This window comes from Heterodontus francisci, chromosome 6 (assembly GCF_036365525.1).
Source record: "Heterodontus francisci isolate sHetFra1 chromosome 6, sHetFra1.hap1, whole genome shotgun sequence".
Classification (NCBI taxonomy): domain Eukaryota; kingdom Metazoa; phylum Chordata; class Chondrichthyes; order Heterodontiformes; family Heterodontidae; genus Heterodontus; species Heterodontus francisci.
Window position 1 is genome coordinate 129,886,421 of NC_090376.1, and position 26,725 is coordinate 129,913,145.

General features: G+C 41.8%; 1 protein-coding gene across 7 annotated transcripts in view; it reads left to right on the forward strand.

Annotated features, from left to right (window-relative positions):
• pibf1 (progesterone immunomodulatory binding factor 1) overlaps positions 1-26,725 on the forward strand; it is a 155,849-nt gene that overhangs the window by 67,834 nt on the left and 61,290 nt on the right. For all 7 annotated transcript variants that reach the window (XM_068034294.1, XM_068034298.1, XM_068034295.1 and 4 more), the window contains 3 exons: positions 6,534-6,699; positions 14,171-14,321; positions 22,249-22,339. In XM_068034294.1, coding sequence (XP_067890395.1) covers positions 6,534-6,699; positions 14,171-14,321; positions 22,249-22,339 — 408 coding nt within the window. The remainder of the gene's footprint in view (positions 1-6,533; positions 6,700-14,170; positions 14,322-22,248; positions 22,340-26,725) is intronic.

Here is a 26,725-nt window from a genome sequence, read left to right on the forward strand (position 1 = left end):
CACTAAAGCCACTTTGATGAATCATGGTTATTGCTTTGTTTATACATCTTCATTAATCTTCTTCTCCTCCTTCTTCTTCAGTTAGTTAAACATGGCCTCCTTGTTTCGAGAGACAATGGGTAAGTGCCTAGAGGTGGTCAGTGGTTTGTGGAGCAGCGCCTGGAGTGGCTATAAAGGCCAATTCTAGAGTGACAGACATCTTCATTAATACAAATTATATATCCCTTCTCTCATCCCCTCATGATGATGTGATTTTTGCATGGCTTGTAAATAATACTAATGTACTATCATTCTTGATAGAAAGCAAAAAAAAAAATTCTTGGATTCCTGGAAAAAAGTGAACCTTACAGGATGCAACTTACACTGCAGTGTTTCGGAGGCAGTTCTCACGTAAATAAGGAAACATAGCGAGCAGCACTATTTAATAAATATTGCATTCTTTCAGTGCCCTTCAGTATCTTAAGAATTCCTGAACATTGCAGATTTGAATTGTGAGGAAGCTACATTTTCCATTGTGCGTGTGACATTTATATTTCCTGTTTGTTGTCCTGTGATAACTTTTTTAAAAAACATGTTGTTCCTTAAGTATTTTATTGTGATAGTTGGACTCTGAACTGAATGATCTGTACAGGTTAGGCAATTTCTTATCAGAATATCCTTTTTTTTTGCATGAGAACCATTGTAGTTTGTTGTGAAATAATTCTTGGTTGCTGCTACCCTCAGTAAAATTAGTTCACCTTACCTATACTTCACAATTGGTTTGATTAGATTGGTTTAACTTTGGTCTGTATTGATTTATGGAGTTAAATATCTTCGCTTGATGGCACAATTTTTTAACCAACTCTGAATTTAGTACTTTGTTTATCTTGAGGGGCTTTGAGCTAGGAACTAGTTGCATCTAGACAAACACCGGAAGCAATTCATGTGTCATAATGCAGAATACTGAAGTGCTTGTAATAATTTTCTTTAAAGCTACATATAACTTAGTTTAAATAAAATCACTTCCACATATATTGCAAAATAAACCACCATGACGGACACTTTTGCATACGCACCAAAGAGATCAATATTAGCTGAGCAAGAAGAGTGGCTGATAACCATTTGTTCTTAAGGGCTGCACTGTTGATCTAGCAGGGAAAAAGTATGAAAATTTGGAGAGGAGCCATAACCAGACATGTATTTCATATTCCCTCATGGTCATCAAGCAGACAGAGTGCAGAAGCAGGTTGCCTCCTCAAGTTCTTAAATGCATTTTATGCATGGCCAAAAGATACAAAAATAAAATAAAAAATGGAGAATTGCATCCCCAGTGTCCTGGAGAATATTCATTTTTCAACCATTATCACCCTAAACAGATTAATTGGGCCTTCATCTCATTTCTGTTTTTGGTATTGCGCTGTGTGTAATGTGGCTGCCAATTTTGGCTATATCGCAATAGCCATTGCACTTCAGAGCAGTTTGTTGTGTGTGAAATGTTTTCAGACATTTCTAAAAGATGTTCTCAGGACTACATAATGCAAGTCATTTTAGTTATGTTGAACATAACCAGTTGTTCAGAATCCACATGTTTGAACTATTGACACAAACAAATTGAGCAATGGTTACTGCATTTGAGGTCATTTGTGTTTGTATTGCACTGAAATAATTTTAAACATGTATTGGATCGTTAAAGATTGGTGTCTCATATCAAATTGAAGTTCTAATGAAATAAAAATTATTTGTTTCTCCAGACTAAATTACAATGGAATGCTTTCTCCTTGCAAAAATTGTTTTGGCTAATAGCAAACAAATGAATTCAGTAAGTGCCCGTGGACATAACTGTTCCCATTCGTGTTTTGGTACTTATCAATACAATATTATTGTGGTTTGAAGATTGACAGAATCATAGAATTGTTACAGTGCAGAAGGAGGCCATTCAGTCCATCGTGTCTGCACCAGCTCTCCAAATGAGCCAATCACTAGATGCCATTCCCCCGCCTTCTCCCTATAACCCTGCACATTCTTACTTATCATAAGTTCCATTTTGAAATGTCAGACCACCTTAGCTCTTTCTACAGTGTTGAAAGACAAAAATATTTTGAGAAAAATACACCTCGTTTGTACGACTAAACAGTTTAATCTTTTATATATACTAGTGGATTTACCATTGCCTACTCAGAGTAAATTGGAGGATTATGCAGTTTTATAACAGATGTGTTGTACTGAGTAGCAAGCAATATATTATTCTGGTGGCAGGATTGAACTATGTGTTTAACATAGCCTATTCCTTTAAGAACACAAAGACTAATTCCAATAAGTAGATACAGCATGAGATTAGTTTAAAAACATTTTTAATACTTGCTTGGTTGTGATTTGTTGTTGAATTTTATGAAGAGGATATTTGATTTGTTTAGGTGCAAGCTCGACACTTTTAATTTGATGGTTGCACTAGATGCAAAGTTTTGTTTGTATGTAGTTATGTATGTACCAACAAATATCCCATGGTTTTGCTCATGGTAAGTCAGAAGATTTAATATTCCAAAACATAGACATTTACAGACCATCCTACCTCTTTGAGCTCTTCACTAGAGCAATATAAATCTAAGCTCATAATTCTGCTCACTCCTCATAGCATTGGGTCTTCCTGTCCTCAAATATTTATATAATTTTTATCTTAAAAATGCAGCAGTCTCCATCTAAACCACTATCTGCAGCAAAGTGTTTCATTCACCAACAACTGCGTGTAGAAATTTGTCCTCACTTTTCCAGTGATCATTTTAAATTGGTGATTCCACATCACTCACTCTCCAACCAGAGGAAATAGGCTTCCCCTATTCATTGTCTCAAAATTCTTCATAATTACATAAATCTTTCTTGCGTCTCTTCATAAGCCCGGGAATAGCACCACCTCCCACCACCACCCCAATTCACAGTCAGCACTTTCAGATCCCAGAACATCATTCACACTATTCCTATACCCAGGTATCTTTACCTCCGTGTTCCCATATCTCAGGACCTGCCCTCCAATGTTCTCAAACTTCAGAAATTCCATTCCGACTGCTTTCACATCTAGAGACCTGCACAGTATATTTTTTTAACTCCTGGGAACCTTCTCCAATGTTCCTTTGACAGCTCAAGTGTACCAGTGAAACTTGCATTGCTTCCAGACCTGAGGACTTCACCCCAGTTCTACCAAACCATCGCACTGCACTCAAATCTCTGAAAACCTACCTGAAGCCAGTCATACACTATTAATACCAAAGACAAGAATCTCCCCTCTCATAAAGCCAAAGCCAAACCCCACTAATCCCTTCTCTTCCCAACAGTGGTGTACCTTACTTGCCATCTTCCTCCATATCCTTGGTTTCAGCAAGTAAGAGATAAAAATTGTGGGGCAGATAGCAGAAAATTCAATAATGAGATAAGATAAATATATTTGGAGATCTGAACGCATAGAAGGTTACAGTTAACAGGGTGAATGGTTGCTCTGGCTGGGGGAACAAATATGGGTGTGGGGAACGCAGGTGATAAAGGATGGGGTGAGGTTAGTTGAAAGGATGATGGGGTGATGCTGAAATGGCCTCTGCACGGAAGCAAGGTTTATATGACAAAATGGAGGAGAAAGGAGTCAATACAGTAGTGGGGGCATTGAATGCATATGCAAGTGGGTGGGGAGGCACTAAGTTGGGGTGGTATGGGGATAACAGGAAGAATAGTTTGTCATTATGAGGTGGGGAGAGATGGAGAGGATACTGAGGTGGCTTCTGACTGCCCTCCCTTCTGGTAGCATAGCAAGCAAGTGGGGGATGAGTGGAAATGGTTGAATGGATGCTTTGTGGGATAGGGGAAAAAATGGGAGCAAGCAGCTGGTAGTATGGTATTGAGAGGAAAGCAAGAGGCACATGAGAGGGAGACATAGGAAGTGAACCATCAGGATGTAGGCCCGACACTGGAAAACATGGCCTGAAGTCCTGAGTGACTCCCTTCTATACCACTGAACACCAAGGATCTCATTATTGAACACCATCTGCCCTTCCCCTTGTGCCCTCTTCCTTCCTTTATCTTCCTCTATCGTCTCTCTGCTCCTTTTCTTCCCTTACCCTTCTTGCCTTTCCCTTCCATGCCCCTCCCTTCCTCAGCCTCTCTGCCTCCTCTTCCTTCCACTCCCCTCCCAGCTTGTGAGGCTCACTCTATATGAGCAACACTTGACAATCCTTTATTACAGCAAGTAACTATAGAAAATTGTGGGGAGGTTTGAAAATTTCTTTCCAAACTTGATTATAAATTTGAATTTTGTGATTTGTGCATTGCAGCTGCAACATGAAATCAGTGCTTGATACCTCATCCAGGTACAATATCAAACTGTGACACTGCGCAATCTATAAATTTGGAAATGAGTAACAATGATTATGTGCAACATTCAGTTCAGTTTTGATGTACGTTGAACATGATTGCTCATTAAATGGTGCATGATGTAGCAATGTTAGATTTTTGATTAAAATGGTTCAACAGACAAATTTATAAGCTATGAAAACACCAACAGTTTAAAACTTAAATGTTTGGCATGAAGAGAGTTTACTACAGATGTTTTCATGAATCAAGACTTAAATTCACTTCTTGAAGTTCTATATCCCACAAAACATCAAATTTCATCATTCGTAAAAAATTGTGTTGCTTTAAGTGTTTAAATCTCTTGTGGAGTTTGGAAGGAGCTGCCGAAAAAATATGGTTTTATAAATGCTGTATTAGATCATTACTAATATATTTGACCAAACTGAAATTCTTTGGATAATTGCTTGCTGCAGAATAGCTTTAATAAAAGAAGCTGATGTATGTTAGCAATTTTAATGACGAGAGTAATTTACCACGACATACTTGGGCATGCACAGACTGCAGTTTGTGTGGTGAACAGTTTAATGAAGATAAAATATAATTGTATTGCATTTAGTTTACACTTTTACACAATTTTTCTTGCACCAACACACATATGCTTATAGTTCTTTAAATTTTCTATTTTTCATGAATTGTTGAATATTACAGTACTTGCCCTATTTGCTCATGGTATTAGAGATGTGCTGCAGCGCAGTAAATACATGCTTTGAATGCCTGTAAATCCTTGGTACAGTTGTTGAGCATACCCAGAGTTTTAAGCAAGCAAAAAAAGATTGCTCACATTCAGGCAATCCAAAGTTTCTGAGCCAACAATGACAGATGCTGTGATACAGCTGAGATCTAAAATGATTTAGGAAATTACTCAAACTACATTTTGTCTAGGTCAAGATGAAAAAAGGAACAACGTTTTTGAGATTCTTTTTCTATGCCTGGAGATGAGGACTCAGCACTAACTCGCTGTTGGTGCTCGCTGCCATGAAATCCTTTCATTTACAGATCCATAAACATGGCTACAGCATTTCATAAAGCTTGGCTCTCCATATGTGTTGTGCTAGGAATACAGTGTACAAAAAGCAAGTTAAAAGTCACCTTGATTGTATGTGTAAAATAAATCACTTATCTTATAAGTGTTTCCAATTACCGAGTTGGAAGATATTGTCTTACGCTATGTAGTGTATATTATGTTACCAGGGCCACTGTTGAAAAGTTATTGTGTGTTTAATATGTAAAGTATTATTGGCCTGTTAGAGCTATCTTTAGGTTCAAATTGTGTCATTAACTCCATGTCTTTGTGGAAATTGAAAATAATTGGCCTGTCTTTAAGTGGAGCTGTACATATGTACTCTTAACCTTTTCAGGACAAATATAACTGGAAGGGTTCTGCAACTCCATTGTAGTTCACGGGTGCGTGGAGCAGGGGGAGAAGTCATTTAACTAACATGATCACTTATTGGGTATTGACTAAGGTACAATGCCTGCATTTTATAAAATATCACTTCCTATTATGTTTTGCTTTATGATATCGTCTTGCCATAGTTTCATGTAATCTACTTGATGTTTGTGAATTAGCTTATGGAACTTTAACATTTAATAGTCTTGTCATATCATTGGAGGGGTTTTTTTTTGCTTTCCCATTTTTTATTTTCCCTGTCCAAAAATAGTCTCTCCTGGGGTATGGTTGCACTGAAGGCAATAACCCTCAAGTACCTCATCCAAGTGTTCAGTCTTCATGTATAGGCCTGAACAATGATTATCAACAACAAGCTTGTCTATTGAGATTTCAGCCTAGTCAGATGCTTTCCAAGTCCAACATGCATGCCAGGCTCATTCTGGTTAATGGTAATTGAGATTGGGAGTAACAGCCCTCACAAAAATTCTCCCACCTCCCCGGCCCCGCCCCATACTGGACACTAAGTGCATCCACCACTGTCAAACCTAAGACCAGCTCACTTAGAAAAAAAAATTGATCTAGGATAACCCTGGTCTGTGTGTCCTACTTAACTACCATAGTTCGTACATTTTAACAACTCACCCCATTCGGGAGAAGTCATATGTTCATCAAAAATCTTAATGGAAATGTGAGCACTATTATTATAAATTGATGTAAATTGACTAAAGCAGACATTCCATATATTTTCCTACCTCTCTCTCTTACTTTCTAGGTTTAGGCAGATGCAGGTCAACACAGACAGCCGCATATCTGAACTCATGAATCAGACAAAGCTAAAAACGTTTGAGGCAGAGCGAGCTCAGTTGATGCAAGAGGAAACAGCCAAGAATCTCAAGCAGTGCCAGGTGGAATGTGATAAGTACCAAAAGAAACTTGAGGTAACACAATTGATATTATTTCAGGGCTACCAAATCGAATATATGTACGGAAAAAATACCAATCAAAATGCTGAATTGCTATACAGAGTGCCAAATTGATCCACTTTTTGCATTGTGCATTTTACTGTTTAACTTAACCACCTTAGATAATGGCCCTGAAATTCCTGCACATCAGATGATGAACAAGGATGCAAGCAAAACAGGGTTGGAGGAACCAGAATTCGTGACTCATTTCTGGGTCTCTGCTTCCATTGTTTATATCCCAAAATTCTGGAGGAGGTGAATATTCCTTGCATCCATCCCTCTTCTGTCTTGAAGCCATTGCAAGTGGCGGAGCTACTGCCCCCTGCCTGTTCCAACTTCAAATACATCTGAAAAAAGCAGGCAGATTTACTAATCCACCATGGCAGTTGGAGCATAATGCCTCTTTCCCAATGGTAATATTGCTGTTACGGAAGCAGCACCAGAGAAACTGCCAGTGTTTACTTTTGGAAAAATGTAACTCGCTGCTGAAAGTGGCCAGGCCCCCCTCCCCACAATCGAGCAATGGGGTACCACTTCAACATCCTTGCCCTTCTACAGAACAGTGACCAAGGAATTAAATAGTGTAAGTGCCAACCCCTTTATGCAATTGACACCATGCCATGGATTTGGAACCGGAGCAATGCCTAGCTAAACTGGCAATCAGAAGTCCCAACACACCATACTTCTGGTAGTGGGGAGGGGCTCAAGGAATTTTCACTATGAACAATGTCACAGTACATCCACTGGTCTTAGTATAATTTTGCTAGTTATTTTGTATTCCAACTCTATGCACATCTAACTGTATTTACTTCATGTAATGGAATTTGACCCACATCCAATGAGGCCAATTCCATGGAACCAAAAGTAAATTTAGCAACTTGGCAAGGCACAGTACATACTAAGCTACATCACAGCACATATTGCATCTCGTTTCACTGACTTAAAACAAAAGCCCAGTATGAATCACTGTCTTCAAAAGGAGGGGGAGAAGAAGGGAAAATCTGACAAAGAAGTGTGGCTTCTTTCTTGAGCCTTCTTGTATTATGTGTCCTAAAACATTTGAGTTTATATCAGTAAGTGGCTATCCTTTTTTGGAAAGTATCTTTTCCCATTCCCGATAAAGCAGTCCATTAGCACTTTGCACTTAGTATTGGAGGGGAGAAAAGAAGCTAGCGCTTACCTTTCCTCTCTGGGGGCACAGGGTAGTTTTGGTAGAGGAGATTTGGACCTGATAGCACTTGATGTGTTCTAGCCATATTTGATAAAGATGATTAAACCAGATATGCTCTTGAGGGAGCAAATGTGTGGGGGTCTCAATGGGGGAATAACTATGATACGAGAGAGAGTAAAGATTTTACTGGGGACAAGGGCAACAAAAGTGGCAGTGGGGTGTGATTAGGCAGTTCAAGAGCTTCAGAAGTATCATGGTAAATGGAAAGTCAAAGTATAGGCAGTTGAGAGTTTGAAATTTCAGTTTAAATTGACTTGGGAGTTTTCTTTCAGAGAATGCAGGATTGACTTAGTTCATGGAAAAAAAAAACGCTCAACAACAGCCATTAAAATATGGTGCACTTGAATATTTATACAGCACCACAATCAGATTGAATAGGTCTGAGAGTTCTTAAAGGAAAATGGTTTCAGCTCATTAGGTAAAACTGTGGCACCAGAAGTCTGGAAAGTAACAAATGTTATTCCAATCTTAAAAAAGATCAGAAGCTTGATCCTGGGAATTATAGACTGTTACCTTGACTACTATAATGAAAAAAATATTAGAATGTACGATAAATGAAGCTTTTGAGGTGAATCTAATGAGTACAACCAGTGCTTTCCAGAAATCATTAAAATGTCTGCTTTATTTTCAACATTACCTACATACTCTGAAATTGCTACTTGATTTCTAAAATTAACAAATAAAATGTTCTCTTAAAATTAAAAAAACAAAGTTTTCTTTGGAACCTAAAATAGTTTTTCAAAAATATTTGCCTCTGCTTTCATTATTAGTGCTATCATTAAAAGCCAGTGGTTTGCCTAAGGCATGTTGTGCCGTTTTGGAATCCATTGACGATGTATAGGTGACCTTGTAGTGGATATTGGCTGCCATGTAGTTTTTAAAGCATTTGCTAAGACATCCAACATTTTTGAATTCCGTCATGAAGTTTAATCAATGTGCATGGTTTAAAATGGACTAATCATTAAAAGTAATTCTTAATTAAATTAATTTGAAAGAGTATCCAAATCCTTACTTTCTACATGACATGGATTAAATTGAAATATCTCCGTTTGATCACCTTTTCTCACATATATGAAAGCAACTTCTCTTCATTTCTTAGTGTAAGATGAACCATCTGAGGGGAGACGCTGTTGTAGTGGTAATTGTTGCTGAACTAGTAATCCAGAGGCCCCGTCTAATGCCCTGGGGACATGGGTTCAAATCCCACCACAGCAGCTGGTGGAATTTAAATTAATTCAATTAAAAAACCTGGACTTGAAAGCTAATCTCAGTAATGGTACCATGAAACTATCATCGATTGTCGTAAAAGCCCATCTGGTTCACTAATGTTCTTTAAGGAAGGAAATCTGCCATCCTTAACTGGTCTGGTCTACATGTGACACCAGACCCACAGCAATGTGGCTGACTCTTAACGGCCCTCTGAAATAGCCTAGCAAGCCACTCAGTTGTCAAGGGCAATTAGAGAATTACAACAAATGCTGGCTTTACCAGTGACGCCCACATCCCATGAAAGAATAAAAGAAGCCTTGTTAGTATAATTAAAATATTCTTCAATTCCTCAGTCTTCACGAGTAAGTGAATGGTTGTTATCTCAATGGGAGAAATGCAACTGGATAGTCTACTTTTAAGGTCATCTAGCTTCGCCTTGTACATAACTGTCTTAACATAGCATCTTTAAGGTTGTATTCCACGTAACATCTCTTTATTACTAGCAGGAGTCATGACTCGTACATTCATTCGAGAAAGGTACTAATCCTTTTAAGTCATATATTTTATGTGCTTAGTATAGTTCTGGTAGTTTAGTACAGAAGTTTATAAATGAGTTATTTAGAAAAGAGGAATATTCACAGATGTAGGGAGCTATACACCAGGTGACTCGTGTTTGTGTTGGTGGGGAGGGGGGGTGACTTGATGGACCAAAAGCCTTTTTGTTCTGTGACATTCTATGAAGCTTTTATGTTTTTGGTGGAATTTAAATTATTCAAACAATCAGCGAAATTTCAATTTCTTAATCATTTAAGCTACACAAAATGAGAGCTAGAATATGTTTTAAGACACACAAGTAACAGGATTCTTGCCTCCACTGGGTCAACACTCTATTTATTTGCACTGCACCTGGTAACAAAATTGCAAGGTAACATACTCCACTAGACATGCTAAATTGTAAGGTAAGATCTTCAGTATAGATGCAATAGAAGGACACTGCAGTTTTCATTCACTCCTATATATGACCTAGTCAAGGAATTACAAATTCTCTGAAGACTTGAGTGTAAAAATCAATCCAAACTGCAATTTCAACTCTGATCTCCCCAATGAGTAAGTACCATGTTACAATATTTTTAGAAGATTCAAGAAATTTTTACTGCAGTTATGGCTAAGCATATTCATCCTTGAGCATTTACTTTATTTCTGTGTCATGAATGTTAGAGTTGCATAATACTTGAAGTTAGGATATTGAAACTAGTATTTTTGTATAAAATAATATTTAAACTAGGTGCAAAGTTTCTGACTGATAATTGAAACAGACTTCTACATGCCAAAGTAGTAGCAGTAAAATCAAGACTTGAGCTCAAACATCTTATCTTTTCTGTGTTTATTCATTGTTATGAGTTTGAAGCTATGCAACAATAAATGTTACATAATTAAGCTTAAATATATTTTTCAGGACAAACGTGATTCTGGTCAAATTAGGGCTGTGTAAATGAAGTATAGGAGTTTCTGAAATAAAAACAAGAAATGCTGGAAACACTCAGCAGGTCTGGCAGCATCTGTGGAGAGAGAAGCAGAGTTAACGTTTCAGGTCAGTAACCCTTCTTCAGAACTGAAGAAGGGTCACTGACCTGATACGTTAACAATGCTTCTCTCTCCACAGATGCTGCCAGACCTGCTGAGTGTTTCCAGCATTTCTTGTTTTTATTTCAGATTTCCAGCATCCGCACTATTACACTTTTAATAGGAGTTTCTGACATTGTAATACTGTTACAACCAAGGCGGGAGAAGTGCACTGTCTTTCTCTAGTTTCATTTCTCCACAGGTCACAACATATATTTAAATGTGTACCCAGTTACCAATGCGACTAATTATATACTCTGTCTATTTTAGTTTCAGAATCAAATCCACCAACCAGGTTTCTTTAATAAACAACAAAAGTATTAATTTATTATAAAACAAGACTTAGTTAATAAAGATGCAAAGATTTAACACAACGTTTGAAATATGACAGTGTACCCTTCTAAATACCCAACACACATACATGCAACAGTTAAAGGAAGAAAAGAGATGCTTTGCCCAAAGTACTTGTTAATTCTTGAAGAAAAAGGATAAGATATGTTACGTTTCAGATGGAATACAGTCTGGCGTCCAAGTACACCTAGACAGGTCACTGAGATCTTTTCAGAAGCAGTTCGTTCAGGAGATGTCAAGAGGAAGTCTTCCAAAAGCTTCTCAGGACAATTGCAGCAACAGGCGTTACAGCTATCACACGCTTTTTTTTTTGCAGGGTTTCTCAGAGAGGTGGAGAAAAGATGAGCTGGGTATTTCTTTCAGCAGGCTACAAATCCAACTGACTCAAAACAGTATTCAAAAATGAAACCCATTCTTGAGCACCATAACTCTTGACATGTCACTTCTCTTGTAAACAGTTCCCATAGTCAGAAGGCACATGTTGTTTACTTAGCTGAAGGCGTGTGGCATCCAGTAAATGTTTTTAAACCGAGTCCTTCCAGTGACCCTTTAAAATAAAGTCCAGCATCTATGGAATCACTTCAGTCCTCCAATGAATCCATCTCCACAATTCTAAAACACGAGTCCTCAAAAAATATTTTTTAAAAATGGAGCACTTTCTTAACAATACACATGCTTAAATCGGGAGTATTGTTTCCCCAATTTTGCATGCTGGCTTTGGGCAAGGCACAAGGTGCATATGGACATTCATTCAGAAAATTATAGCTATTAAACTCTTTGATATGGGTTAATTCCCTTTGGTCCTGCACTGGTTAGCACATGTATGTGTTAACATTGCTGAGTGGGTTGCAAAATTTCATTTAATTATGCACTTAAGACCCCTGCGTCATCAAAGAACAGTACTTTATAGGAACAGGCCATTCGGCCCTCCAAGCCTGCGCCGATCTTGATGCCTGTCTAACCTAAAACTTGCACTTCCGGGGACCGTATCCCTCTATTCCCATCCTATTCATGTATTTGTCAAGATGCCTCTTAAACGTCGCTATCGTACCTGCTTCCACCACCTCCCCTGGCAGCAAGTTCCAGGCACTCACCACCCTCTGTGTAAAGAACTTGCCTCGCACATCCCCTCTAAACTTTGCCCCTCGCACCTTAAACCTATGTCCCCTAGTAACTGACTCTTCCACCCTGGGAAAAAGCTTCTGACTATCCACTCTGTCTATGCCACTCATAACTGTGTAAACCTCTATCATGTCGCCCCTCAACATCCTCTGATGTTGTAAAACTATCGACATCTACCCGCCTATAGAAGATGCTATAAATGACCAATTTCCAGCTTAAGTATGTCACATGACATTAGCTACAACAGCATAAGTTGCAAACCATTTTCTATAAATCGTCCTAAACTTCAACACATGGGCAACTCTCTGTCTCTACAGCAGTTCAAATAACAGGTTGCTGCCCCAACCCCAGAATTGGGAAAGCAAGCATTGCACAGTAAAAATCAACAATTCCTGTTAAACGGAAAAAAAAAACTTGCGCTTATATAGTACCTCTCACAGCCAATGAAGTACTGTTGAAATGTAGTCACTATGCAATATAGGAAATGTGGCAACTACTTTGTTCATAGTGAAGTCCGATAAGCCACAATGAAATAAATGGCCAGATCATTTTTTTAGATGTTGGTTGAGGGATAAACGTTGGCTTGGAAAGAAGGGAGAGAACTCCCTTGCTCCTCTTCAAATAATGCCTTGGGATCTTTTACGTCCACCTGAGAGGGCAGAAGGGGCCTCAATTTAACATCTCATCTTTAAGGTAGCATCTCCAATAGTACTGCACTCTTTCTGAAGTGCCAGTGTAGATTATAAGCTCCAAAATCTAGAGTGGGACTTGAACCCACAACCTTCTGACTAAGAGGCAAGAGTGCAGTGAGCCAAGGCTTACACCTGTTGATTGATGCTTTAGTTTCTTCCCCGTCCCCTGTCATACATGTCACAACTTAACACCCTTTTTCCTGCTTCCATAAATTTTACATTCAAAAACAGAAGCATGCGTACCTGTCTGGAATATTAATGCTCCTGAACTAGCTTTCAGCAATCTTCATGCATGTCTTGTCTGCTCTGAATGAGAGTAAAAAAGCCACAAACAGGTAATCATTTCCCAACAACAGGACGATTTCTCAAACTCTAGATGATATAACAAAGTGTTTGCACTTTTTGAAAGGCAACCCACCACATGCATTCACCCCGCCCCCCCCCCCCCCCCCACCCCCAACTCCTCCCGGAAAATAATTTTAGGGCACTGGAGAGATGGGAATCTGTTAATCTGTTATTCCTCAGGCAGGGGGAAGCTCCGTCCCCAGCGGAAATGAAAATTTGGATGCTGCTTCTCATTGAAGTAGTTTCCTCACCCTTGCTCTTCAAGTCCCTCACTCTCTACATCCTCCTCTGTCCCCTCCTCATCCCTCTACTGTATTCTTTTGCCCCTCTCCTCCGCCTGCCATCCCTATCCTCTACCTCTCACCAACTCTTCTCACTTGCCTATTCCCACTGCGTCTATGTCGTCCTTCCCCTTTCTTCCTCTCCTTCCTGCTTCCTCCACTCCTCTCATCCCATACTCACCGTTTCTTCACTCCCTCTATTCCATATTCCTCTTCCCTCCATTCTCCATCCTATCCTTCCATCTGCCTCCTCACCCCTCTTCCTCATTACCTTCCCCTGCCTAGCTCCAGTTATTCCCCTGCCTTCTCCTTTACCTAACTACAATAATTGTGTTTTACTTCTCATGTATAAAGGCACTGGAGATTCACTAGGTAATGTAAAACTCTTTAGTGTGTTAAATTAACAGCATAATTAGCATTTTAAAGTAAATAATTCAATACCTGTGCTTAATACGACAGAGGAATTTTATATGAATGTGTTAACTAGCTGACTGACAAAGTTAAACCTTCCACTGTGTAATTTATCTTTACAAGTTAATATGTAAAAACAGGTTTACAGTTACTTGCAATTTCTTGCATTATTGTCTTAACAGGTTTTAACAAAAGAATTTTACAGGCTGCAATCATCAGCAGACAAGCATACCACAGAACTTCAGGCACAAAACTCGGAGCTTCAAGCACGATTGGTGATCTATGAGAAGCTAGAAGAAGAGCTGGATGGTGTTATAATGCAATCAGCTGAAAGTAGGTCAACATGTAATAGTTGGAATTAGGCAGAGATCACTTTTTAAAAGTAATTTAAAACTTTGAAAATTAAGTCCTTAGAACAGGGTTGCCCAACCTTTTCGGGCGGAGAGCCGCATTATGATTTTTGCTGGGCCCAGGGGGCTGGTGAGCACATCTCGAAAAATAAAGGCATAAAAAATTTATCTTACTAATAAAAACAACAAATGTGCATTTTTGTGAAGAAGCTTTAAATGAGAAGACTTATTTATTGACACTTTCTCGTCACTATATTGAAAATTGATTTAGTGACATACCTGGCATTGTTTTTGCTGGCATAAGTAGCCATCGCTGTCTGCACACTTGAGGTAGCGATGCAGAGTATTTTGGTTAGATGACCACCTTTCTGGAGAGACCTTGATCTCTCTTGCCCCGCCTCCCTGCGCTCTGTATGCGTGTGTCTCGTTCCCTCTTCCTTCCCCTCTAACACAGATTGAAAGTTTTGTGCAAAAGATGCAGGGGGAGTATGAGGAAACACTTTTTTGCGCAGCAGGTGTTAATGACCTGGAACTCGCTGCCCGCAAGGGTCGTGGAAGTAGAGACGATCAATGACTTCAGGAGCAATTTGGATGGCCACCTGAGAGAAATAGACTTGTAGGGCTACAGGGATTGAGCCAGAGAGTGGGACTGACTACATAGCTCCGTGGTGAGCCGGCACGGGCTCGATGGACAAAATGGTCTCCCCTGGTCTCTCTCCCCTCCTCCCTCTCTCTCTCTCCACCTCCCCCCCATCTCCTTCTCCCCCCTCTCTGTCCTTCTCCACCTCCCCTATCTCTGTCCTCGCCTCTCTCTCTCTCTGTCCCCCCACCTGTCTCTCTGCCCTCTCTCTCTCTATCCCCTCCTTTATCTCTCTCTACCTCCCCCCGTCTCTCTGTCCCCGCCTCTCTTTTTCTGTCTCCCCCTCTCTCTGCCCCTACCTTTTTTTTGTCCCCCCCTCTCTCTCTGTCCCCCCCGTCTCTCTCTGTCCCCCTCTCTCTCTGTCCCTGTTCCACCTTCTCTCTCTCTCACTCTCTCTGTTTCTCCCCCCTCTCTCTTTCCCCCACACTCACTCTCTCCGTTGCAGAGAGTGGAACGCTCTTTTAAAAAAGATGACTGTCACTTCCACAGCTCACAGCTGCTGACCTCGGGAACAGTTGTTTCCCAACAGATTCTTGGTTTTCCGGCAGGATTTTCAAAAAATGTCAGAACCCGCCAGAAAACCCGGAGTCTGTTGGGAAACGACTGTTCCTGATGCCAGCAACTGTGAGCTGTGAAATTGCCAGCGCAATGTTTTTAAAAAGCACTGACTTTTAAAAGAACTTTAAAAGAGCGTTCCACTCTCTGCAACTGTGTGAGAGTCGGCAGCCATCATCTGTGAAACTGACAGCACAATAGTTTAAAAGCTGGATCTGACAAAGGGAAATTTCTCATCTCCAGTCACGGTAAGGATGAGGGACGGCCCCAGGAACAGTTTACATCCACAGGTCGGATGGAAACGTTTGGCAGGCCGGATGCTGGCCCGCGATGCGTATGTTGGACATCCCTGCCTTAGAAGGTCCAATGGATTTCTGTTTTGTTTTATTTATTCTCAGAATATGGGCATCACTGGTAAGGCTGGCATTTCACTGTCTATCCCTAATTGTCCTTTAGCACATAGGGAGAGAAAGAGAGTTTAAAAATAGCACAGGACCTCCAGGAGCAGCAGAGCACATCGAGAGCGAGAGAGTTTATAAACGGAGCAGGTACTCTGTGAGCAGCAGAGCACATCGGGGGGAGAGAGAGAGTTTAAAAACTGCAGGAACTCTGGCAGCTGCAGAGCACGTCAGGGGAAGAGAGGGATTTAAAAACAGCACAGGAACCTGAGGTGTGACATCACAGGAAAGTCATAAATTGGCTGAATATTACTGCTTTGAGGGGAGTGATCCGAGAGCTTTATCTTTCAAAACCCAGGTAATTTATCAGTAATTGTAAGGTTTTATTAGTATTAGTAAAGTTTACTAGCGGTAATTAAGCTTATTGAGAGTAGTAGGGTTTATTAATTATAAGTTAATTAAGTAAAAAACAAATTAATTATCGCATAATAAAAATGGCAGGGCAGGTGATGTTTTGTTTAGTTTAGTTTAGAGATACAGCACTGAAACAGGCCCTTCGGCCCACCAAGTCTGTGCCGACCATCAACCACCCATTTATACTAATCCTACACCAATTCTATACCACATCCCCACCTGTCCCTATATTTCCCTACCACCCAGCTATACTAGGGGCAATTACTAATGGCCAATTTACCTATCAACCTGCAAGTCTTTGGCATGTGGGAGGAAACCGGAGGAAACCCACGCAGACACAGGGAGAACTTGCAAACTCCACACAGGCAGTACCCAGAATTGAACCCGGGTCGCTGAAGCTATGAGGCTGCGGTGCTAACCACTGCGCCACTGTGCCGCCCATGTGTTGCGACTGCATCATGTGGGAGTTCCTGGATGTCAGTGTGATCCAGGGCAAACACTCTGCAGTATGTGTTTGCAGCTGCAGGAACTTCAGCTCAGAGTCAGTGAGCTGGAGGTTGAGCTGGAGACATTGCAATGCATTAGGGAGGGGGAAGGTTGCATGGATGCTTTGTACCAGGAGGCGGTCACACCACTTAGGATAGGGTCTTCTGATTTGGTCCACGGTCAGGGACAGGAGGGTGTGACTGCAAGTGAGGCAGTTATGGGGCCCCAGAACGTAGAAGTGGAGGAGCCTCAGCCTTTGCAATTATCTAACAGGTTCAGGTTCTTGCAACCTGTATGGATGAAAGCAGGGGCTGCAAGGTGGATGAGCAAACTGACCCTGGCACCATGGTACAGGAAGCCATTCAAGCGGGGGGCATTAATAGAAATGTATTGGTAGTAGGGGATAGCGCAATCGGGAGATAGACACAGTTCTCTGCAGCTGAGAGCGAGAGACCAAACGGCTGTGTTGCCTGCCCGGTGCCAGGTTTCGGGACATCTGCTCTGGGCTGGAGAGGAACTTGAAGTGGGAGGAGGAGGATCCAGTGGTTGTGGTCCACATGGGTTCCAACGACATAGGTAGAACTAGGAAAGAGGTTCTGCTGAGGGAGTATGATCGGCTAGGGTCTAAATTAAAAAGCAGAACCTAAAAGGCAATAATCTCTGGATTATTACCTGAGCCACGAGAAAATTGGTACAGGGTAAATAAGATTAGAGAGTTAAACGCGTGGCTCAAAGATTGGTGTGGGAGAAATGTTTTCGATTCGTGGGACATTGGCACCAGTACTGGGGAAAGTGGGAGCTGTACCATTGGGACGGTCTTCACCTGAACCGTGCTGGGACAAGTGTTCTGGCGGGTTGTATAACAAGGGCGGTAGAGAGAGCTTTAAACTAAAATAGTGGGGGCAAGGGATCAGGATTGAGAAGATGTGATAAATTAAGTAGAGAAGGCAAGCAAGTGAGCAAGGTAGCAATAAGAGAAATGATGATCAGAGTGTGGCAGGAAGGGACAAAGTGTCAAACCTAAGAGTGCACCAGCCGATAAGACTAGAGGTTACAAAAATAGTAAAAAGACAGAACTAAAGGCTCTATCTGAATGCTCGTAACATTCGTAACAAAGCAGATGAATTGACAGTGCAGATAGTAATAAATATGTGTGATCAGATAGCCATTACGGAGTCATGGCTGCAAGATGACAAAGACTGGGACCTGAATATTTAGGAAGGACAGGAAGCTAGGAAAAGGTGGAGTATTAGCTTTATTAATTAAGGATTACATTGTTACATTAGAGAGAGATGATCTTTGTTCTGGACATCAAGATGTAGAACCAGTTTGAGTAGAGATGAGAAATAGTTAAGGTAAGAAATCACTTGTGGGAGTAGTTTACAGGCCCCCTAACAGTAACCACGCTGTAGGATGGGGTAAATAGGATGAAATAATGGGGGCTTGTGTGAAAGGTGTGATGATAATCGTGGGTGATTTTAATGTACATATAGATTGGACGAATCAGATTGGCAAAGGTAGCCTGGATGATGAGTTCATAGTGTTTTCTAGACAGTTTCTTAGAGCAGCAGGTTCTAGAGCCAACCAGAGATCAGGCTATACTAGATCTGGTACTGTGCAATGAGACAGGATTAATTAATTACCTCATAGTGAAGGCGCCCCTAGGTAGCAATGATCATAATACGATCGAATTTCACATTCAGTTTGAGGGAGAGAAGGGCGAATCTAAGACTATTATTTTAAACTTAAATAAAGGCAATTATGAGGGCCTGAAGGCAGAGCTGGCTAAACTAAACAAGCAAATTAGGTTAAGGGATAGGTCTGTCGAGATGCAGTGGCAGACATTTAAGGAGATATTTCAGAATACTGAGATAGTAGTTTGGTTTTAATTTTGCAAAATTACCCAAATTCTGGAAAGGTCTCATCAGATTAGAAAATAGTGAATGTGACTCCTCTATTCAAGAAGGGAGGGAGACAGAAAGCAGGAAACTACAGGCCAGGTGGCTTAACATCTCTCATAAGGAAAATGCTGGAATCTGTTATTAAGATGATTATAGCAGGGCACTTAGAAAATCTCAATGTAATCAGGCAGAGTCAACGTGGTATTATGAAAGGGAAATCACGTTTGACTAATTTATTGGAGTTCTTTGAGGAAGTAACAACGTGGATAAAGGGGAACCTGTGGATGTGCTATACTTTGATTTCCAGAAGGCATTTGACAAATTGCCACATCAAAGGTTACTAAGCAAAATAAGAGCTCATGGTGTTGGGGTAACATATTAGCACAGATAGAGGACTGGCTAGCTAACAGGAAACAGAGAATAGGCATAAATGGGTTATTTTCAGTTTGGCAAGAAGTGACAAGTGGAGTGCCACAAGGATCAGTGCTGGGACCTCAACTATTTACAATTTATATCAATTACTTGAATGAAGGGACCGAATATATGGTTGATAAATTTGCTGATGACACAAAGATAGGTAGGAAAGTAAGTTGTGAAGAGGACTTAACAGTCTGCAAAGCGATATAGATGGGCTAAGTGAGTGGGCAAAAAATTGGCAAATGGAGTATAATGTGAGAAAATGTGAACTTAACCACATTGGCAGGAAGAATAGTAAAGCGGCATTTTATTTAAATGGAGCGAGATTGCAGAACTGTTAAGTACAGAGGGATCTGGGTGTCCTGGTACATGAATCGCAAAAGGTTGGTATGCAGATTAGGAAGGCAAATTAAATGTCTTTTATTGCAAGGGGAATGGAATATAAAAGTAGGGATGTTTTGCTATAGTTGTATAGGGTATTGGTGAGACCACATCTGGAATAGTACAGTTTTGGTCTCTTTATTTAAGAAAAGATATAAATGTGTTAGAGGCAGTTCAGAGAAGGTTCACTCAACTGATACCTGGACTGGGAGCGTTATGAAGAAAAGTTGGACAGGTTGGGTCTGTATCTTTTGGAGTTTAAAAGAATGAGAGGTGATCTTAATGAAACATATAAGATCCTGAGGGGACTTGACAGGTTGGATGCTGAAAGGATGCTTCCCCTTGTGGGAGAGACTAGAACTAGGGAACACAGTTTAAAAATAAAGGATCGCCCATTTAAGACGCAGATGAGGAGAATTTTTTTCTCTCAGGGTTGTGAGTCTTTGGAACTTTCTTCCCCAGAGAGCAGTGGAGGCAGGGTATTTGAATATTTTTAAGGCAGCGATAGATAAATTCTTAACTAACAAAGGAGTCAAAGGATATGGAGGTAGGCGGGAAAGTGGAGTTAAGGCCACATTCCGATCAGCCATAATCTTATTAAATGGTAGAGCTGGCTTGATGGGCCCGAATAGTTACTCCTCCTAATTTATATGTTTGTATGTATCATGAGATTTTAGGGAGGATACAGTTATAATACACTCACTAATCTCTATCAGTAGAGTCCAATAGAGTTTAATTGGGAGACCAAAATATATTGCCGACTAACTTAGACTGAGCTTATTGACCAATGAGCTATGCGCATGTACTTGGATGCATACTCCACATTTTTGACATTGAGATTGTGGTCAGAAACATCCACTTTCTCACAACATTAAAAACTTTGAAAATTAAGTCCTTAGAAGATCCAGTGGATTTCTGTTTAGTTTTATTAATTCTCAGAATATGGGCCGGCATTTCACTGTCTATCCCTAATTGCCCTTGAGCGGGTGGTGGTGAGCCATTTTGAACTGCTGCAGTCCATGTGGAGAAGATACTGTCACAGGGCTGTAAGGTTATGAGTTCCAGGATTTTGACTTAGCCACAATGAATGAATGACGATATATGTCCAAGTTTAGATGGTGTGTGACTTGCAGGGGAGCTTGGAGGTATTGGTATTGCCATCCACCTCCTTCCCTCATCCTTCTAGCTAATCGCAGATATGGATGATGCTGCCGAAGAAGTCTTGACTACTTACCGCTGGGTATCTTGTAGATCCTGTACATTGCAGTCATAGTGCACTGTTGATGGAGTGAGTGGTTTTTAAGCTGGCACATGGAGTGCTGATCAAGCTTTTTCCTGTATGGTGTTGAGCTTCTCAAGTGTTGTTGCAACTGCACCCATCCAGGCAAGTGGAGAGTATTCCATCACACTCCAAAGTTGTGCATTGTAGGTGGTGGAGAGGCTTTGGGGAGTCAGGAGGTGAGTCACTTGCCACAGAATACCCTGCTTTAGACCTGCACCAGTAGCCATGGCATTTACATGGCTGGTGCAGTTGAGTTTCTGGTCAGTGCAGTCTCCCAAGATATTGATCTTAGGGGAATTTAACAATGGAAATGCAATTGAATGTCAAAGGGAGGTGGTCGAATCTCTCTTGTTGGAGATGGTCATTTCCTGGCAGTGTGCAGGATAAAAGTTACTGGTCAGATATCAGACAATTCTAGGTGTTGCCCAGGTCTTACTGCATGCTACATTATTTCAGGAATTGTGAATGGAACTGAACACTGTGCAATCATTAGCTAACAGCCCTACTTATGTTTAGTTTTTTAGTTTAGAGATACAGCACTGAAACAGGCCCTTCGGCCCACCGAGTCTGTGCCGACCATCAACCACCCATTTATACTAATCCTACACTAATTCCATATTCCTACCACATCCCCACTTGTCCCTATATTGCCCTACCACATACCTATACTCGGGGCAATTGCTAATGGCCAATTTACCTATCAACCTGCAAGTCTTTGGCATGTGGGAAGAAACCGGAGCACCCGGAGGAAACCCACGCAAACACAGGGAGAACTTGCAAACTCCACACAGGCAGTACCCAGAATTGAACCCGGGTCGCTGGAGCTGTGAGGCTGCGGTGCTAACCACTGCGCCACTGTGCCGGATGGAGGGAAGGTCATTAATGAAGCTACTGAAAATAGTTGGGCCTTAGAGGCTGAAGAACTTGGGTGGAGCTAGTTCACTATTTTAGAAGCAATGAGGACAATTGTTGTGCCCTACTGGAACACTCAATATGGTCAGTTAACTCAGCACCTAATAGCCTCTCTGATTTGTATGGATCAGTTCCACACATATTGCACGTTTAGTCTGTGAACCATTGGAGAGCCTCAATCCTGTTTTTTTTTATATCCATTAGCCCCAGTCCTGTTTTTGTTTATATCCATTAGCCCCAGTATTTCATCTCAAAAGTGAGGAACAGTAAGATATTTACAAAATCCACAAAGATAAATACCTAATGAATAGTGCAATACAGATTTCCACATATTAACCCAAAGCTGCAATTTAAGGATAATAATAAGGATCATAATAAATGTATTATACGATCCAAAAGACTATACGTTAATGCATTAATAATTTTACAAGCTGCCATCTATGGTCAACTGATCAACCAGGCATATTTTAATCTTTCAAAGTCTATGAGCATATATTTAAATTAATTTTGTTGCTTTTCCACAGTGGAAAATGAGGATGATGCAGAACGGGTTCTTTTTTCTTATGGCTATGGTGCTAATGTTCCCACAACAGCAAAACGGCGCCTTAAGCAGAGGTAAGAAATTGAGACTATTCTTTCTTTGTTCTCTTTCTGGCTACTGAGTATTTTACCAGATGCAACATGAAATGTCACTAGAATGTAAATTGAAGAGATTTTTGAAGCAAATTTTGCAATCTTTTCCTTTCCAAACCAAATAATAGTTCCCAGGCAGCCTGTTTCAGCTTTCATTTAGTTGATATCAGAGCCTCGGCTGCATGCACGGGGAGGCAGTGGCGTAGTGGTATTATCACTGGATTAGTAACCCAGAGACCCAGGGTATTGATCTGGAGACATGGGTTCGAATCCCACCACAGCAGACGGTGGAATTTGAATTTAATTAATAAATATGGAATTAAAAGCTAGTCTAATAATGGCCATGGAACCATTGTCGATTGTTGTAAAAATCCATCTGGTTCACTAATGTCCTTTAGGGAAGGAAATCTGCTGTCCTTACCTGGTCTGGCCTACATGTGACTCCAGACTCTCAGCAGTGTGGTTAACTCTTACATGCCCTCTGAAATGGCCTAGCAAGCCACTCAGTTGTACCTCACCACTACGAAGTCAATGAAAAGGAATGAAACCGGATGGACCACCTGGCATCGACCTAGGCACCAGAAACGACAACGGCAAACCCAGCCCTGTCGACCCTGCAAAGTCCTCCTTGCTAACATCTGGGGGCTTGTGCCAAAGTTGGGAGAGCTGTCACACAGACTAGTCCAGCAACAGCCTGACATAGTCATACTCACGGAATCATACCTTACAGACAATGACCCAGACACTGCAATCACTATCCCTGGGTATGTCCTGTCCCACCGGCAGGTCAGACCCAGCAGAGGTGGGGGACAGTGATCTACAGTAGGGAGGGAGTTGCCCTGGGAGTCCTCAAAATCGACTCTGGACCCCATGAAGTCTCATGGCATCAGGTCAAACATGGGCAAGGTAATCTCCTACTGATTACCACCTACCGCCCTCCCTCAGCTGATGACTCAGTACTCCTCCATGTTGAACACCATTTGGAGGAAGCACTGAGGGTGGCAAGGGCACAAAATGTACTCTGGGTGGGGGACTTCAATGTCCATCACCAAGAGTGGCTCGGTAGCACTACTACTGACCGAGCTGGCCAAGTACTAAAGGACATAGATGCTAGACTGGGTCTGCGGCAGGTGGTGGGGGAACCAACACGAGGGAAAAACATACTTGACCTTGTCCTCACCAATCTGCCTGCCACAGATGCTTCTGTCCATGACTGTATTGGTAGGAGTGACCACTGCACCGTCCTTGTGGAGACGAAGCCCCGCCTTCACATTAAGGATACTGTCCGTCGTGTTGTGTGGCACTACCACCGTGCTAAATGGGATAGATTTCGAACAGATCTAGCAATGCAAAACTGGGCATCCATGAGGCGCTGTGGGCCATCAGCAGCAGCAGAATTGTACTCAACCACAATCTAACCTCATGGCCCGGCATATTCCCCACTCTGCCATTACCATCAAGCCAGGAGACCAACCCAGGTTCAATGAAGAGTGCAGGAGGGCATGCCAGGAGCAGCACCAGGCATGCCTCAAAATGAGGTGTCAACCTGGTGAAGCGACAACCCAGGACTACTTGCATACCAAACTGCATAAGCAGCATGCAATAGACAGTGCTAAGCGATCCCATAACCAACGGATCAGTCCTGCCACATCCAGTCGTGAATGGTGGTGGGCAATTAAACAACTAACTGGAGGAGGTGGCTCTACAAATATCCCCATCCTCAATGAAGGGGGAGCCCAGCACATCAGTGCGAAAGATAAGGCAGAAGCATTTGCAACAATCTTCAGCCAGAATTGCCGAGTTGATGATCCATCTCTGCCCCCTCCTGAAGTCCCCAGCATTACAGATGCCAGACTTCAGCCAATTTGATTCAGTCCGCGTGATGTCAAGAAACGACTGAAGGCACTGGATACTGCAAAGGCTATGGGTCCTGACAATATTCCAGCAATAGTACTGAAGACCTGTGCTCCAGAACTTGCCGCACCCCTAGCCAAGCTGTTCCAGTACAGCTACAACACTGGCATCTACCCTGCAATGTGGAAAGTTGCCCAGGTATGTCCTGTACACAAAAAGCAGGACAAGTCCAACCCGGCCAATTACCGCCCCATCATTCTACTCTCAATCATCATTAAAGTGATGGAAGGTGTCATCAACAGTGCCATCAAGCAGCACTTGCTTAGCAATAACCTGCTCACTGAACTCAGTTTGGGTTCTGCCAGGGCCACTCAGCCCCTTACCTCATTGCAGCCTTGGTTCAAACATGGACAAAAGAGCTGAACTCAAGAGGTGAGGTGAGAGTGACTGCCCTTGACATCAAGGCAGCATTTGACTGAGTATGGCATCAAGGAACCCTAGCAAAACTGGAGTCAATGGGAATCAGGGGGAAAACTCTCTGCTGGTTGGAGTCATACCTAGCGCAAAGGAAGATGACTGTGGTTGTTGGAGGTCAATCATCTGAGCTCCAGGACATCACTGCAGGAGTTCCTCAGGGTAGTGTCCTAGGCCCAACCATCTTCAGCTGCTTCATCAATGACCTTCCTTCAATCATAAGGTCAGAAGTGGGATGTTCGCTGATGATTGCACAATGTTCAGCACCATTCGTGACTCATCAGATACTGAAGCAGTCCGTGTAGAAATGCAGCAAGAGCTGGACAATATCCAGGCTTGGGCTGATAAGTGGCAAGTTAGATTTGCGCCACACAAGTGCCAGGCAATGACCATCTCCAACAAGACAGAATCTAACCATCTCCCCTTGACATTCAATGGCATTACCATCGCTGAATCCCCCACTATCAACATCCTAGGGGCCATTGATACCATTGACCAGAAACTGAACTGGAGTAGTCATATAAATACCGTGGCTGCAAGAGCAGGTCAGAGACTAGGAATCCTGTGGTGAGTAACTCACCTCCTGACTCCCCAAAGCCTGTCCACCATCGACAAGGCACAAGTCAGGAGTGTGATGGAATACTCTCCACTTGACTGGATGAGTGCAGCTCCAACAATACTCAAGAAGCTCGACACCATCCTGAACAAAGCAGCCCGCTTGATTGGCACACCATCCACAAACATTCACTCCCTCCACCACCGACGCACAGTGGCAGCAGTGTGTACCATCTACAAGATGCACTGCAGCAACGCACCAAGGCTCCTTCGACAGCACCTTCCAAACCCGCGACCTCTACCATCTCGAAAGACAAGAGCAACAGATGCATGGGAACATCACCACCTGCAAGTTCCCGTCCAAGTCACCCACCATCCTGACTTGGAACTATATTGCCGTTCCTTCACTGTCGCTGGGTCAAAATCCTGGAACTCCCTTCCTAACAGCACTATGGGTGTACCTACCTCACATGGACTGCAGCGGTTCAAGAAGGCAGCTCACCACCTCCTCCTCAAGGGCAATTAGGGATGGGCAATAAATGCTGGCATAGCCAGTGACACCCACATCCCATGAATGAATAAAAAAGAAAAAAAAATGCATGTAATGTCTGCCCTTGTTTTACCTGTAATATGTTGTTTTTTGTTGGATTATTTATTGATTGTGTTTCAAATATTGTGCTAACTAAACGAGACTCTACCACTGCTATTCATGTATATTATCTCTCATTTCTATTGACCGTGAATTCATCTTATATAGAAATGGTACATGTGTGCACAAGAGTATGAAATGCAAATGATGCTGAAAGCGAAGATACCCAGAAAAAGAGGTTGAAACTGAACAACAAATTCAGATTAGATTAGATTAGCGATACAGCACTGAAACAGGCCCTTCGGCCCACCAAGTCTGTGCCGAACATCAACCACCCATTTATACTAATCCTACACTAATCCCATATTCCTATCAAACATCCCCACCTGTCCCTATATTTCCCTACCACCTACCTATACTAGTAACAATTTATAATGGCCAATTTACCTATCAACCTGCAAGTCTTTTGGCTTGTGGGAGGAAACCGGAGCACCCAGAGAAAACCCACGCAGACACAGGGAGAACTTGCAAACTCCACACAGGCAGTACCCGGAATGGAACCCGGGTCCCTGGAGCTGTGAGGCTGCGGTGCTAACCACTGCGCCACTGTGCCACCCAAATGGTTGAATATCGGGTCCTTCTCTTACTACCCATTTCTCAGCCAGTATTGTTGACCCAACTTTCAACCTTGAGTTTCCTTGAGAAAAGTTATGCTTTAGAAAACTGTTGCACGTTGTTTTTCTAGTGTTCTCCATTGTTATTTGAGGTAGAATCAAATTCAAGACATGATTTTTTTTGTCCCAGAAACTGAAATTTTTAAGATTCTAATTGTAGAATTGTCCTGGTCAGTTTATGTCCCTCATTCTACATCACTTAAAAAAAATTACCTGGGTCAT